Here is a 17951-nt window from a genome sequence, read left to right as displayed (position 1 = left end):
CCGGGCTCAGTGCTGGTATTAAACCAACATTCGACCTCAGGGAACTCAACTTTATCCGAGGTGCAGCTTTACAAAGAGGTTTAAAACTGATCTGAGTAATAAGAAGAGCTGGGCTGGCATATCCGAGACTGATGGCTCATTGACCGACGAGAGTACCGGGGTAGGCGTAGTTGGACCGAGGTTAAGATACTCGGAATCCATGGGAAAACATATGTCTATTTTCCAGGCTGAAACATACGCCATAGAAAGATGCGTGGACTTTAATATCAAGCGATTAGTATGATATGTGAGACGAGCCAGATGAGCATGTTGGATAATGGAGGTTGTTTGGTTTGCAACATGGTTGAAGCCGTTCTCTGATTAGAGAGACAGAGCAGGACGTTTAATGGATGGCAAAATGGCAAATCGAACTAGTTGAAAGGTTAAGGATTGGTATTCTGGTAAGTTTAGTAAGTCGCGTGAGCCGAATTAGTCGAGCAAGTCTAGTTGGCGGGCACTACTCTGGTCTCTTAAATGAGGTACTCCCACTTTGAGGAGTATCGCGATGGTTGTGGTTTTCAAAGCACACTTTTATATATCGAGGCGCTTACTTCAAGACAGATGGCCACTTGCAGCCACACCAGCTGTCGATTAGAAGGTCGAAGTGAACCTACAGGAGCTCCCGCTCCTTCTGCCGTGATGCAAGTTTTGACGGTTGTATGTTTACGTATACATGTTTGCCTGCTGGCACGTAGGTTAACATGCATGTATATGTATGTAAGTTTGTGCGTAATTAAATAAATGACATCAACGGCATAGTTCTTGACACATTTCATTCGAATACGCATGAATGAAGATTCATAGAATCCAAATTCTATTACAACCAAAGCAGCGAACATAAAGAAATCACACATACGCAGTGGGGCTCAGCACAAAAATATGACGATTTCAGCACACTTTTGCAATTATAACAAAAAAAGACAATGAAGTAAGACTAAAGGAATGGGAAATTAAATTTGGCCGCATATCACTTTTTGTTACAGGAAAATGTGTGGCACTTTCTGAAATTTCTGCATTCACTTCGTTACGTTTACATTCCACTACATATTTAATCATAAGTGAGCATGCACATATGCGCTTACATATTACATATGGTTTGCCATCTGCTGTGTTGTACCAACATACAAGCGTGCATTTAAATTTAAATATATAGCATACATATACATATGTATATTTAAGTAAGTACAGACATAAGTACCTGCCTACATATGTACATATGTATGTATGTTTGCATTATTTAAATATGCAAACGCTTGTAATGCCACGACATTGCACGTACACATCCGACGCGCTTCATGGCAATACTTTATTTCATTTGCACCGTGCCACATAATGTTGAGCGCGCGCGCACGCCTGCCGCAAATGCGCTGAATAAAGCAAAGGCGAGAGGAAACTAAAACCAAATAAATTCAATAAAAAAAAAAAAACCTAAGAACTAAGTAAAGGAGAAAGCGAAAATAATTGCGTTGCTCACTGCCTCGTTAAGCGCGTGGCGGTAGGATGTCAGCGACAAACAGACAGACAGACCCCGACAGTGATATAGAATAACGAACAGTCAAGTTGCCAGCCTTAAAATGCGCTGCAGTGCGCCTACTAACTAGGATTGTCAGTTTGTCCGTTCCTCTGGCAAATCGTGTGCATATTTGCATTTATGCGCTTGGCTGACTAGCCGCTGTCGCCCAGTGGCGCAAGCCCTTTGTGCGCCGCCAGCGTAGCTTTGCTTTGGACGGACTCTCAGTGGGCCTTGCTGCTTTCTGCTTACCAGACGCTGAGTTTCGTTTAGTTAGTAATCCTTTTAGTATTACTTTCGCATCTTCTTCACCTTCGCTTTGACGCCTTTTATGCGCTAAGCAAACAAATACTTCCTGCCTAGCTTGACGATAGCACCGCAGCGCTGTAATACCAATTCGCACTTGAACTCAGCAGCTGTATGCACGTGTTTGTATAAATTAATATGGCAGCTTATTTTTGAACACCCAGAAAACCAGAAATATTAGTGTTCTCTTTAAATATCTCTCTCATAGACCGTACATAAAATAAATTTTAAAAATAAAGGAAAACAGTTAAATAGTTTTTGACGTTTGCTATTCTAAGCAAGAAACATATGCCGACTTTTTTATATTCCGAAAAAAAAATCCCAAATTCCCAAAAATCCGAGTAAAATTACAAACTGATTTTGAAATAAACCCGAAAATCGTTAAATATTCTCGAAAAAAAGTTTCTAGAAAAAGAGCGAAAAGTAAGACACTAAGATCCACATAAAAATTTTGTATCATCCTTGAATTTAAAATATCAAAAAAAAATAAATTCGGTTACCTCGAGAACTATCAAGTGTAATTTCTTAAAAAATTTTAAGAAAATTTCATTTTATTCATTTGGTCGGGACCAAATCTTGCAATCAATTTCCAACCTCAGAACCGGATGACAATACGAGATGAAAGATGAATTGATGATAACAGTTATGTTCCATAGTTAATTTTTTACGTTATCTGATAAACGTTGTAAGATAAGGATATTGAGGAAGATGGAGATGGAGAATAAGAAAAAGTTGAAGGAAATAAAAGTCGAAAAGTGAAATAACTTTCATCAAACAACGTAAAAATAAATGTCGGGCAATAACTGTTATCAAGCAATGTAAAAAATAAAGATTAGATTATTAGAAATAACTCCAATAGCCGTTAGGAGGTGCCATGGTCGATTTTGCTATTTTAATTTAACACTAATAAAAGCCTATCTTAAAAATTTAGTTTTTTAATTACTTCTTTCTGAGAATTGTTTGTAATCAACTCTTTTCACATTATTCTTTTACCATGATTTTATCAGCTTGCGTTCTTGTTTGTCCAGACACCTTTACTATAATTAAGCCCCATCGGTAGACATCATACCAAGTAACATACAATTCAGGTAGATTAAAGGTAGATGTCCGCGCGACGGAAGTAGTTAAATATTTAGCGACTGCATTATTAAGTCTTAAAATATGCAATACGCTTTGCGGGTCTACACGATACGCCAATTCGTTAAATGAAATTAATTGCTGCCATATGTATGTGCATATGTATATACATGTATGTTCAAAGAGAAAATAAATAAAAAGTCAATTTGATAAAATACAATTCATACTAGAATATCGTTAAATTGTTTTAAGATCTATTGAAAAGTTTTATGTAGACAAGACTAAAAAGTAAAAAATAAATAAAATAAAAAACTTATTAATATGCCACGCTTCTATGAATGGACTAAAAAGTAGAAAATAATAACTTTTGATTTAAAAATTTTAGTAAATTTCTTTTTAAACAATTTATGAAATTGAAAACAAAAAGTGTGGGGGGCGTTTCTTTTCTTCAATAACAGAGCTGTAATTAGTATTTCCCGCTAATATTTTAAAGCCCGAGTGATAATATAGTTACTCTGTACGTCTGTACTGAACATTCATCCCCCTCATACTTCCACTCGAACAGTTCGTTTCACTCCCATCTTCAACTGCAAGCGATTACAGATTTTACATTTTCAATATTCACTTGTAAAGTCAATTGCTTTTTGTTTAGTGGGTTAGTAAGTAAACTTATTCACTTATTATATTCCGTCTCACTCTGTGCAAATATCGCATTCATATCCTTTCAATTTAACTGATTGACTGCATTTTATGACTTAAACTCTACTATTTGCCTACATATACTAACTGTCGCTTGCTAATTTCCTTAACCACTTCAATGATTTCCTACCTACATAGTATGCACATACATATGTGTAATGTGTGTGTATGTATGTATGTATGTATATATAATATACGCGCTAGGGTTGACCTACCTCCACCTGCTCATACGCTGACATACATACTGTATCTGTCAAATAAGCTGTCTAGCAATGTTTCCGACTTTTTGCCGCCACTTTGTGCTGCCATTGGTTCGAATAGCAGCTAACTACTTACAAACTTTACAAATAACTTTTGTTACTAAACATAAATGTGTGTACGTTCCTGCGGATAGATCTACATATATTTATGTATGGTTCCGTACGTATGTATGTACGTATGTACGTATGCATGTGCGTGTGTGAATTTGTTTGAGCGCCGCAAATGTTTGCATTTCCTTTGTTGGTTCTCGGCGTCATTTTTTATTCAGCAGGTTATCGACGTAAATTATTTTTATGTACCCAGCAAATATTTGCTATGACAGGCAAATGTTATTTTCTCTAATTCACTGCAATCAGTCAAAAGGCTAAAAGTGTTTGCTGCTGCCAGAAGAGGTATGTATGTATGTGTGTATGAATGTGCTGAAGTAGCTTTAGAAGGGCAAATTTTAAAGTTATGCTCCGCTCGACTTGCAAAGTACCATAGCTTGATTTTATTACGAAATGAGAATTTTACTACATCTTGAATGTAAAATTTACTTTGGCATTACATACATTTTTTTTTAGTTAAGAGTAAGAAGAAACATACCCAGCCAGCAAAATATGCGGCTACGTATCCGAAAATGGGAACTATTTCGTTTAAAAATCTGATGTTTCATCAATTTTTATGTTTAGTTTGCTGTCGTTTTTCAAACACTCTCTCCCGCTAAAGTGCGCGACGAAAACGTATGTTTAGAAAAGTATAAAAAAAGGTTCTGAAACGGATGCGTTTTCCGCTATTGTGATGAAATGTTTCTTAAATATTTTTTTTTGTAAAAAAAGAAATCATTATCTGAATCAAAACAATAATTTCTAAAATATTTTTGGAAGTTAGTACTTGAATGTGTTTTAAAAATATGAACGCTTGTATGTATGCTGGTACTTTTGCATGCTAAATGGCAGAACGTATTTTATTTGAAGTTTGGCACACAGTCAAGAAAAAAATTTTAATATTTCTTAAAAACCTTTTTCAACCATATTTTTTGCACCAAATAATTAATGAGCTAAATAAAGTATTGCAAAAATGCATCAAATGAAAAATTTTCAAAAACGATTTTTATTTTTTAAGGGGATTGCTAATTATTTTAAAAATTAAAATCAATTTGATAAGGCAGTTGAATCAAATATTTTGATATAAAGTAACAAATGGGAGAGGTTTAATAAACTTTATTTCCGAAATAATTTTGAATATGGTTGCCATCTGTTTATAATTTAAAAAACTTATTTATAATTTTAAAATTAATTTTAATCTAAAATCTATATAATATATCGATATAAAAATATCGAAAAAAATCGAAACAAGTATAGATAATAGAATCGATAGATAATCGATAACTAAATCGATAAATAATCCATAACAAAACCGATAAAAATATCGATTATTGTAAAATAGGTCCCAGATTGAGTCTCTGAGAAAAGTTTTCTCTACAATTACCTTTATATTAACCTTTCCACCTATATCTTCATCCTTACTTTTATCGGTATCCTCATCCTCATCTTTTTCTTTATATTTAGCTTTGCTTTTACTTATATGCTTATCATGTTTTTCATCTACATATGTAAGCAAAATGTTTAAATTTACTTTAGTCTTCATTTTTTCGTTTATCTTCACGTATCTTTTTTTTTTGTTTTTATTTTTATCTTTGCATTTATCCTTTTCATTATCGATGTACGTAGTCACCTTTATTTTCATTCTTGTATTGGTCTTTTTCTAAGTGTTATTCTTTAACCTTTTATTAGCAAGTTTTTGCTAAATTTATTTGTTTTATTGTGTATATTCAGGAAGCACTTGTGTCCGTCTCAACCATTTCCGTTGCATCATTTCCGTTGCACCATTTCCGTGTGCAATTTCCGTTGAATTTGCCAATTTACTCCCAACCAACCAACCGCCGCTAAAGATGTTTCACTTCAAAAATTATTTCTCTAACCTCCCCACAGAGTTGAAGTTATAAGTTACAATTTTTTACTAGGATTAATAGCCCAAAGTAGGTTTGTCGATGAGTAACGTTCGGCTATTTGAATATTAACTAGCCTTTAGGAAGCGTACATCATATGAAAATTTAAAACACTATTATCTTTGCTGCTGACTAAATAATAGAACTCAAATTTTTATAGTACAAATTATCATTCTCAGCCCCAGAGTCCCAAAGCTGTACATTCAATCGAAAATTTCAAACTTTTCTACAACAATGGCAGCACTGCCGGTTATTGTACCGCAAAATAAAAATCAAATCAGAGAGACATAAACATTTCGACCAACTACAAAAGCCACCAACAAAATGAAAAAAAAACGAATGACCAAAAAAGCCATAACAACCAAGACTGGCAGCAAATAAACTATATCCACCACAAAAGCAACAGTAATGACGAGCATTGAGCAGCAAGACGAACGCAGGATTGGACAGAAAAATTAGTAGCATAAAAAATCGAGCGACAACACGAGGGAGAACAACAGCAATAAGCAAAATGACTTAAGCAACAATAATAACAAAAAAAACCGCAAAGGAAAAGTTTCAATGCTACAACTATTAGTATTGCGCATGCATGTATGTTGGGTGATGTGTGCATATGTAAATATGTAAGTGCACTTTGTATAGTACAGTAAAAAGTTGCTCATACGCCATGGCGCTATTCAACTAACTCTAAGCACTAAAGTTGTGCCATTGCTGCCATGGCCATCCGCCAAATGCTAACAAATAAATTGCAAATAGAAAAGTTTTTATGGACATCTTCCTGCTGACAGTCAACTGCACATACATGCATAGCACATACCCATATATGCATATTTATAATGGAATGTAGGTGGCTCAAACCTTGCTTTGCTGTATGGTACCTGATACAGGTTTGGGGTATGACTTTGCTGAATATTTATAGTACAGAAATATATTTAGTCAGTTTATATTTGCTATTGTTTTTTGTTTGTAGTATACTTATATTTATACTTGCATACATACATATATACGTAGCTCAAGCAGAGAGTTCAAGCAATTGAATAAATGTTATCAAAGAAATTGTGGTTGCTCTTGGCATGCGATCGCTCGCTTAAGCGAAGAAAACTGGGGCATACCACCACTTTCAAATTACGGTTGCTTTATATTTATGTTTTCCTCGTCGCGTTACAAAAAATGGAAACTGAATTTTCATTTCCATTTCGGCAATTTAATTTTTCATAACTGTTTTCATTCCCAGCGATGCCAATAAAAAAACCAATTTCAACAAATAAGTGCAAAGGTGTTCGCTTTTGAATGGCAAAGGCAGCAAGTATAAAGTCAAAGACAACAAATGAATGAATTAATATTTAAACTAAACATTTCTTTACAGCATTAAACTCATTTCAAAATGTTAAACTCAGAGTGCTCAACAACAAAATAAAATAAAAATCCAAAAAGCGCTTTAAACGAAGCATTCAAAATACATTAGCGAATCAGTTTTAGTTGCCTGAGTCAGCGCATAACAACAAAGAACAGCAGCATTAGCCTTGATTGCTTACAAACGAATTCTTTAGAAAACGCAAATAGTGCCCCGAGTGGATTTTCCGCACCTAAAATACAAAAAAAAAATACAAAAAAATAAAAAGCAGCAAACAGTAGTTTTCAGTGCTTCAACTGAACCGTTATATCGCCAAGGATTGCCGCTGTTGCTGCTGCTGACAACTACAGCTCACTCTTCAAAAGAGCGCCAATAGCAAAAGCAACAGTACCATTTGCATACATACATACAAATCCAACAGCTGTGTAACAACATCAACACAAAATTGCAGTGTCGGTGAGATGACGCGTTTCAAAATAAAAAACCTGAAAATGCTTACCTGCTGCTGCCTCAGCACCTGGGTTGCCCTTTTCGGCGTATTGCATTTGGTACGTTGTAGTGAATTTCCCGAACGTGAATGTTGTGATCTGACGACCACCTCAACAGTTGGGCCGCTGCCAGTGCCGCCGGCAGCAGTGCCAACGGACAAATCACTATCGGCCACAGTTGCCGTGCAGACAATATCCGTCGGACGATCGGGTAAGTAAGTAGTTACACATGTACATTCGTGTATCCTTTGGTGCATACACATATAACTGGGCGATTTTTGTGAAAAGTGAAAATCGTGTACATATATGCAAATACTACATAGAGGCCGTTACTCACATACCCATACAAATATATGTAAATATTTAACAGCACTGAAAACTCGCTCACACTAAACGAATTTAATGCGAAGTGTAGTACATTTACTGAAGAGTTTAAATAACAAACCAAAAAGTGTAGATATGTAAGAATTTAAATAACAACCCAAAAAGTGTAGATATGTAAGTGCGCCGATTCGCGCGAAATTTTGTGTATGGCAAAGGTGAATAAATTTCATTTGCATGGCTGTCATGCGACTTTGCATAATCACATACACATGCATATGTATGTACATATATACTAGCTGCATTGTTATTTTTGTTTTAACATGCTATGTGTACATTAGGCTTGTCGGAATTTTTACGCTCTCACACCTACGGACGAAAAAATACTTATGTCCCATATTTTTATACCCGAGCGCACTTGTGCACAAGGGTATTATAACTTTGTTCACATAACGGTTGTTTGTAACAGGCAAAACGAATCGAGATAGATATAGACAAATGTATACATAAATGATCAGAATGAAAAGATAAATCGATTAAGCGGTGACTGTCTGTCCGCCCGTCCGTCCGTCCGTCTGTACACACGATACTCGAGTAAAAATTGAGATATCTTAACGAAACTTGGTACGTGAACCTCTTTTGGGCGTAGGACGAATGGTATTGAAAATGGGCGAAATCGGACAATAACCACGCCTACCTCCCATATAACGGTAATTTTAAAAAATACGAAAACTGCGATATTTTAGTAACTACTGAAGATAATTCACTTAAAACTGATACTTACAATGAGTTTCAGACGGAAAACATGAATATTATAAATTTTTGGAAAATGGGCGTAGCCACGCCCACTTATGGTTACATGTGTATATCTTGATAGCCGCTGCACCAATTTCTTCCAAACTTGGCACAGTTGTTAGCCTTCGTACAGCATACTAAATGGCTGAAAATTTTAAAAATCGGACAATAACCACGCCTACCTCCCATATAACGGTAATTTTCAGAAAAACGAAAACTGCGATATTTTAGTAACTACTGAAGATAATTCACTCAAAATTGATATTTACAATGAGTTTCAGACGAAAACTAAGAATATTACAAAATTTTGGCAAATGGGCGTAGCCACGCCCACTTATGGTTACATGTGTATATCTTGGTAACCGCTACACCAATTTCTTCCAAACTTGGCACAGTTGTTGGTCCTGGTACAGCATACCAAATGGCCGAAAATTTCTAAAATCGGACAATAACCACGCCCACATTCCATATAGCGGTAATTTCGAGAAATACAAAATCTTCGATAAATCAGTAAATATTGAAGCTAATTTATTCAAAATTGTTGGTTGCAACAATTCTTTACCAAGAAATACGTTTATGACAAAATTTTGGAAAATGGGCGTAGCACCGCCCACTTGTGATCCCATATTTGTACCAAGCTCGGTATGGTTATTGTGCTTGCCACATAAAAGCAAACCGTTGAAAATTGTTGAAATCGGACTAAAATTGAGGCCGCTTTCATATAACGGTAAATTTCAGAAATGCTTGAAATTTCAATATTTCGAAATTTAAGGACGCTTATTTACTTAAAATGTATACACCCCGGCTTATGATGTAGCGGTAGCTTTCGGAAAGGAGGAAAACATATATTTAATACTTGCGCCGGGTATTTAATGTTCGGGTCCGCCCGAACTTAGACTTTCTTACTTGTGTGTTTTGAAATCAAAACATATTTAGAGGTCGCTCGAAGCGCTCAGAGTTGTTCATGCATTTATAAGGGGAAAACAACCTTTCGTAGAAACAGTGTAGAGTTCTTGAAAGTTAATATATTTCGATCGCAAAACTCTGGCTCTCTGCAAGAGATTCACAGTAATATTACCCAATTGTATATTTAACCATTTTTTCATAGTAACTATATTTTATAGGTCCATCAATAGTCCCAGAAAATGCAATGGTCGAGGGACCAACAAAAAATCTTTAGTATGAAAAACTGGTTAAATAAATAATTGGATGCTGTTATTGGAAATGGAAGAGACCGCGACTTTTCTAATAGAAAAATATTGATTTACAGGTTTTCTGTACCATCTCTACGAAAGGTTTTTTCCCGAATAAAAATCTGACTTAAGTTATTTACTAGTGTACACACAAGAGAGGTGCAAGCATACTTTTTCAGCGAGGAGATGATTTGCATATGTTAATTGATTTGAAAAATGTCTGTGAGCAAAATGACGCTAAATGAGAGCGCGCAAAAAAATACAAAAGTCGAATTGAAATTTCCGAATCTGGCCTAGTAGATATATGCACATTAGTAGGTTGTTCGACTGTTCGACTTTTTAAAACCCCGTTTTTGGATTATTCGAAAAATTACAGTATGAAACGAACCCCGTTTCCAGTTTTGAAATTAAGACAAAACCGTTAACGTTTTTTTTTGCATATTATTCATACAGTACTGTTAAACAACAATGATGACCAAAATAACAATAAAGTTATTAATAGTGTGTAAGGATTTTATTGAGGTAAGAGCCAAACAAAAAAATTATAAGTTTTCGAATTAAAACTAAATTAACCCTCTAGTAGGCTGTACCGCCTCCAGACGCTCGTTAACTAAACACCTTTTTAGTGCACCTATAATATTTTTTTTCTATATTCGTAAGGCACGATCTTCAGACAAAACTCATACCCTTACGGCGAAGTAAATTTGAATACATTATGTCAATCCCTTTTATTTTAATCGGCAGTTGAATTACAGATTGTGAAAGATAGTAATTTCGTAATTAAAGAAAATTTTTCTTTTGATAAATTTTTTGATATAAAAAAATTCGATGGATTTCGTTGTTAAAAGCACCGTATTTTAATATAAGTTTTATAATTATGTCACCATTCCAACTGGAGAAAACTGCTTTCGAACACAGATCCTCTACAGACCGGCTTGCCGACATATAAAAACCCAGTTTGCATTTTTGACCGTCTGCAGATGGGATTGCCGGTTCGTAGGTCAACATTGTGTAAGAGAAAGCTGAAAATATGTGTAAGTATTTCGGCGAGCCCGTCTCCAGACGGTCTTGGTTTTTCTCCCCTGTAGGAAAAAGTTACTGTCACAGATCGAAATGGACACCATTTTTGGATTTCTCGTGCTAAATTCACCCATTCCTGAATTTTTCAACTCATAAAAAAAGTGGCCTACTAGAGGGTTAACTAAAAAAATTTTTTGCGGCCATATTATTGACTTGCCGTTATTCCTTCTTATGCTATGCATTAGTTACTTTGAGCCATTCTAAACGACGACGGAATACGTTTTTTGTAAATTATTCACTATTGAATAGCGAGAACTAAGTATTAGTTCCAATCGAAGAGTGGAATTGGGATTCGGAGTGTCAAAATATTATATAATTTTTTAATTATAACTTTTTCGAATTTTTAAATCAATGAAAAACTAACAAATCTTGTCCAGTTCAGCTCTGGCAGCATCAAATGAAATGTATTGATCAAAAAGAAGAAGGAAGATTTGTAATTGAAAAATAATAGATAATAATCAAACCGGCATCCCAAAAAAAATTTACATATGCTTTTTACAATACCCACCTACCCTCATGTATTACGACCCACTGAATCCAAATCTGAGGTCCATTGACTCGTACGCCTCCTAAATTTCGAGTTAATAAAAATTAATTAAATTAATAAATTAATCATTAATAAAAATCGTGAAATGAAATCGCAAATAATTCGCAATTTTCGCAGTTTACTAGAAATTATGATTAAATGTACAGATCACTTTTTTTGCTGTATTTCGAGTGTTTTCAAAATTTACTAGAAATATGCGAATGTTAAAATTAATCTGGGAGCTGTGCGTTTGCGGAAGCGAATATCAGCATCAAACCTGCCCGTATACATTTTTGGAAATCTCTATAATGTTAGCGAGTATAGACTGCATGCTATAGTGTAGGAGATATCGTATGGATGCCGTTGATACCTTTGTTGTATTTACTTCTTGATGAGGTCCAAACAAGTTTAGCAAAAATGTTGCTTTCATTATTCTGGAGCGAGATAAAAAGTCAAAATCTTCCCAGGAGTGTATTTTTCTTCGTCTCAAAACGATGTATGGTCATCTATGGTTTGGTTCCTCCTCGTAAATGCATTGAACACGGTCAATTCCGATCAGTATATTGGCCTGTGTGCCTGAACCAACTTCAAATGCGGTAAGAATATTGTGACTTTTTTATTGCGCCTTATTCCTTTTTATTCTATGCGTCACTTATATAGTTATTCCATCTTATTCTCCCTTATTCCGTAAATATTGTTTTTGCGTCTATATCCGAAATATACAGACTATCAATAATATGGCGTATCTAATAACAAAATACTAACAATATCTCGGCACAAAATTTTTTTAAATTATTTACTAGTGTTTTTCTTCCTTATCCTGAACCATGTACCATCTAGAAATCTATTCAATACAATACTTTGCTATTCAGTATCTCCCAAATGCTTAGTAATTTACTATTCATCTTCTCCGAAATACTTATATAAATTCTACAAAGTACTAGACTTTATAAAGGTTTTATATAATTCCTTCTTAAATGACTCCCCATTACCCAGTTGCTGTGAAGTCCAGTGTATTTTTAAAAATTATTACATGTATGAACATGAATATTGTAATTTCATACATATGTACATAAATATGTATGCCTTAGTAAATTTCATATAAACTCAGTGCTGACATGCACTTTGCTGGTTCACTAATTCTATTAAAAGTTCACATTGCCCCGGGTGGGCGCCACAGGACTACAAAAGCTCTTCCACAAATCAGTGCAATGTGCATTCAATTAATTAAACATTCACACCAGCACAGCAGGTGTCCACCTTTGACCTTCAAGCGAATGTGTGAATAGTGGCAAACGCTATTAGGCGAGTTTATTTTAAATAAATGCTAGATGAAGTAATACATACTTATGTACTTACAGTTTGTAAAAGAAAAAAGCCAAGAAATAGAAAAGCAGGATAAAAATTTACAAAATTTGCAAAATCATGAAGCAAGATCAATCGCCTTAAGAGGATTGCAAACTTAGGGATAATGTAGCATTTCGTTAAAGAAATCCCAGGAGATATGAATCGTGCTGTATTAATCCAGAAGTAGGATGTCTTATCTACCTTACCCAAGCAGAAGTACATAGGTAACATCATGGGTACAATTGAAGCGCAAGACACCAATAAGGGTACCATCAGGAACGCCAGTAGGGGCGCCATTGGATGTACTATTATGCATTATGTTTTTATTTATCCAATTTCAATCTAGATAATATATCGTCCTTGGACAAAGGAATATTGGCTTCTCCTTAATCCTACTAAAGCTTCCGACGAATAGATTTACTCTACACACATCCCTCCAAGTTATAATAAGAAAAGGAGGGACCAACGGCCAGTAAACAATTATTTCTTATGGGTTTTAGTTGAACGGAAAACTTGTTGGCGATATGTTCTATCAATAACTCTGTGTTAACTTCAGTTTCGATTTGTGGATTTCTATGGAGCGCTTTAAGCACCGGCGGCTACGATAAAGCAGGAAGTCGAATGGACACGTACTAGCGTCTATGAATTTTAAGTCAGCTCAGTGCCACTTAGAGTAGATTTGTGCAATATGTATAAAATAATCATTCTATATACACACATACTATATGTAAAAATGTAAAAACTGTACTTTTCTGCTAACACATGTTTGTGCATACTGCAAAATCCTATACACCGCAAATGATTTTTACTCGCATACGGTATGCAAGTATTTCGTATGCACACACTCTTTCAAAATTATGTTTTTGCCGACGCATACGAATATTTTTCATGTGGAATCCCGCTGCACCGCGCGCACTAGTATGTAACCTTAGCGCAACCTCGAATTACACATGCAAATCACCAAGAGTTGTTGCATGGTGGCTACCACTTTTCGTGTACATATTTTCAATGACATTCCTCGCAGCTCTGCGTCCTCTTTTTTGCGTTTCCATTCATGTCCAAACAATTTTGTCTATACAAAATTTTCACTTGCTCTTTTTTGAGTTTTCTATTAAATTCCTCTTTGTTTTGTAAAATGCCTGGTAGGCTGTGTGCTTGCTAGCCAGTGAAGTGCAAACATGGCAAAAGCACATTTGGCTTCTAGCCGCTGGGCTTTATTTAATATCATTTGTTCTTTTGTCCATTCGCTTGTTTGCTTAATCATTTGTTTTGTCTCGTCGTTTTGTTTAACTGCTAGTCGACACTTGTTAACAGCATATGGCTCTTGTTGTAAAAGGCCGCTAAATGTCGCTTTATTTCATAATTATTCATGCGATGTCACCACTTAGGCTGGCGACAAATAATGACATATGGTCTTAGTTAGCGCAACAAATGGTATTTAAAAAAGAAACATTAATTAGTGTTTTAAGTAGATAAAATTACAGAGGATTGCAGTAAGGAGCAGGCGAATAAATCACTGAAATGGCTTATTTTAAAAAGTGTTTGCCTTTTTTTTACTGAAAATTCTTTGGCCCTGTTGAGTGATTTTCAATTTAAAGTAACGAAAAATAAACAATATATTTATTTATAGCATTACGAGCATTATGCGGTTAATAATCTAATTTTTTCGTCATTGAACAAATATTCCTTGTCCAAATCCACAAATCCTCCTGATGAAACTCTGCAATTTCCAGGTCTTCTTAATACTTTTGAATAGGGTTTCGTTGTGTGATTATCTAGGAAGTTTAATTGTTACTTAAGCATTTTAGCAAATGCAAAAATATCCGACGACTTATTTTGATAGGCTCGAGCCAAACTCTTGGGCAAGCGTTTGAAACTTTTTTATTATTCTCTCACTGCTTCAATATATTTAGTCTTTAGAAGCTTTCTTTACAATTTGTCATCGATACTTCATAGTTTCAGATTACTGCTAGTGGCTTCTATTCGAAGAAAGCTTACAAATTTTAAGGATTATTTTTAAGATCCTGAGTACGAATTTTAATTTTACGCTGAGAAATCCTATGGAAAATTTACATCACTACTCCAAAGTTTTTATGTGCCTTTTGAAAGCATTAAATCTAGAAAAGATGAACTAAATAGGACAAGCTCCTGAGAATATTCTAGAAAGGGGCGTGGCTATATTAAAACCAAAGTTCAAAAATTTAGACTTCATTGTGGATTTCGCAAGAATATCTATATAGGGATTGAAACAGTTGTGAAGCAAATATTGTTAACGAAGCGATATTCTGCCGAAATCTGCAATAAAATCTTCGTTTTGCTAATTTTAGTGCTACAGTTGCCATGCCCATTTCTAGGGGATTGTCGCCTTACAGAAAAATCTTGCCATACAAATATTATATCTGTATAGGTATTCTCTGGGAATCCTCAATAAAATTTCACTTTTTGCAAAAGCCCGATGTTTAACACATATTACTAAATATGTCTTAACATAAGTTTTCGAAAATAAATTACAAAAAATATTGATTCTCACAATATTAACCATCTCATCATAAAAAAAAAAAATATTTTAAAAATATTTCTCCAAAAACGCCAATTTTTTTGGTCCACGTTTTTTATAGTGAATTAAACAAGGATTGCGATGCTATAATTTTAAAACCCTATTTATTGGTCTTCACTATGCAAATCATCTTCAAAAAGTTCAACTGTAAATAGCTAAGTTTGCTTTGGGACAATCTTTTACATAAAGAAATATTAAGCCCGTTTGTTTAGCTTTGAAACGACGTTGCGACGAGCAGAACCCGAGATATTTCGATTTGAAAAAGTAAATGATTGGTCAGAATCACGAGAAAATACAAACTTTGACAGATCATATATCCGAACAAAATAATTTATAAAAAAAATTCCTTGGAGATATGACATAATTTTTTTACGGAATCCATCCGCCTTAAAAAAGAATGATCACGAAATTTCAGTTTAAATTCAAGCGCCCCAAAATTACTCAAAGTGGTTAAAATTATTTAATTTATGAAGCTCAGCGCTCCCTCAATATTTTTTTAAATTACACTAGCTATTTCCAACTTCGTAATAAACCAATTTCTTTTCAGTATTCATTATTCAAACATTTGTTGAAATGCCTATAATATAACTAATAAATTAATCATAACTCGCCAGCTCTTCATTTAAGCCACCCCGACTACTGAATTCCAATTCAGTCAATCAATGAAATTTAACCTTTTTAAAAGTATATTCATATTATTATCTGCACGCAAAGCTATTCAAGAGTACCTAGAACTCAAATAAGCTAAACTACCAAAAAATGGCCAAAAGAGCATTTACTTAAGCACAAGTTTGGAACTTCAATTGCTAGAATATGTAAAATAGCAAGAATACTCCGGTAGCTATTTTCTGAATGTATATGTATGTATATGTAAATACTTAAGTAAGTGGGAGTATATGCATATAGGTATGTACTCGTAGGTAAATATAATGTGGGTACGAGATTATTCAAGTGTGTTTGGAACTATATTCATTTAAAATATACATACATATATGTCCATAAATTTTGGTTATAAATGTATTTTTTCCAGCCAACTAAATGCATATGGATATACAAATGTAGCAAGATTTATGCAGTGACATTCGCCCGCAGTGTTGCCAGTTTAGTCATTTTCCAACTAGCTTTGGCCGGTTGCATAATTTTTTCATAAAGTCTGAAACTTGGATTTATATGGTGTTTGTTAAGCAATCGGCTAAATTTTTATAAAACAAGTAAGAAAGTCTAAGTTCGGGCGGAGCCGAACATTAAATACCCGGCGCAAGTATTAAATATGTTTTTTCACCTTTCCGAAACCTTCCGCTAGATGGTAAGCCTGGGTGTATCAATTTTGAGTAAATTAGCGTCCTTCAATTTCGAAATATTGAAGTTTCAAGCATTTCTGAAATTTACCGTTATATGAGAAGCGGCCGTTATTTTAGTCCGATTTCAATAATTTTCAACGTTTTGCTTATATGTGGCAAGCACAATAACCACACCGAGTTTGGTATAAATTGGTAGAACGGTTACCGATATACATATATGTGATCATAAGTGGGCGGTGCCATGCCCATTTTCCAAAATTTTACCATAAACGTATTTCTTGGTAAAGAATTGTTGCAAGTATCAATTTTGAATAAATTAGCTTCAATATTTACTGATTTATCGAAGATTTTGTATTTCTCTAAATTACCGTTATATGGGATGTGGGCGTGGTTATTGTCCGATTTTAAAAAGTTTCGGCGATTTTTTATGCTGTACCAGGGCCAACAACTGTGCCAAGTTTGGAAGAAATTGGTGCAGCGGTTACCAAGATATACACATGTAACCATAAGTGGGCGTGGCTACGCCCATTTTCCAAAAATTTATAATATTCTTATTTTTCGTCGAAAAATTATTGTAAATATCAATTTTGAGCGAATAATCTCCAGTAGTTACTAAAATATCGCAGTTTTCGTATTTCTGAAAATTACCGTTATATGGGAAGTAGGCGTGGTTATTGAGCGATTTTAAAAATTTTCGGCCATTTAGTATGTTGTGTGAAGGCCAACAACTGTGCCAAGTTTGGAAGAAATTGGTGCAGCGGTTACCAAGATATACACATATATCCATAAGTGGGCGTGGCTACGCCCATTTTCCAAAAATTTATAATATTCTTATTTTTCGTCAAAAAATTATTATAAATATCAATTTTGAGTGAATTATCTTTAGTAGTTACTAAAATATCGCAGTTTTCGTATTTCTGGAAATTACCGTTATATGGGAAGTGGGCGTGGTTAAAGTCCGATTTCGCCCATTTTCAATACCAACCTACCTTGGATTAAGGGAAACCTACATACCAAATTTCGTTAAGATATCTCAATTTTTGCTCGAGTTATCGTGTACACGGACAGACGGACAGACGGACAGACGGACAGACGGACAGACGGACA

General features: G+C 34.6%; 1 protein-coding gene across 1 annotated transcript in view; it reads left to right on the top strand.

The window, feature by feature from the left end:
* The first annotated feature begins 7254 nt into the window (after positions 1-7254).
* The window catches only part of LOC118737764, a 188302-nt gene continuing 177605 nt past the window's right edge, over positions 7255-17951 (top strand). The window contains exon 1 of the mRNA XM_036468510.1: positions 7255-7935. Within this exon, the coding sequence (XP_036324403.1) occupies positions 7698-7935 (238 nt within the window). The 5' untranslated portion in view covers positions 7255-7697. The remainder of the gene's footprint in view (positions 7936-17951) is intronic.

The sequence above is a fragment of the Rhagoletis pomonella genome, unplaced genomic scaffold, assembly GCF_013731165.1.
Source record: "Rhagoletis pomonella isolate Grant_MI unplaced genomic scaffold, Rhpom_1.0 Rhpom_scaffold_00004, whole genome shotgun sequence".
Lineage (NCBI taxonomy): Eukaryota > Metazoa > Arthropoda > Insecta > Diptera > Tephritidae > Rhagoletis > Rhagoletis pomonella.
Note: the sequence above shows the minus strand (reverse complement) of the source record. Positions and strands in the feature narration are given on the sequence as shown.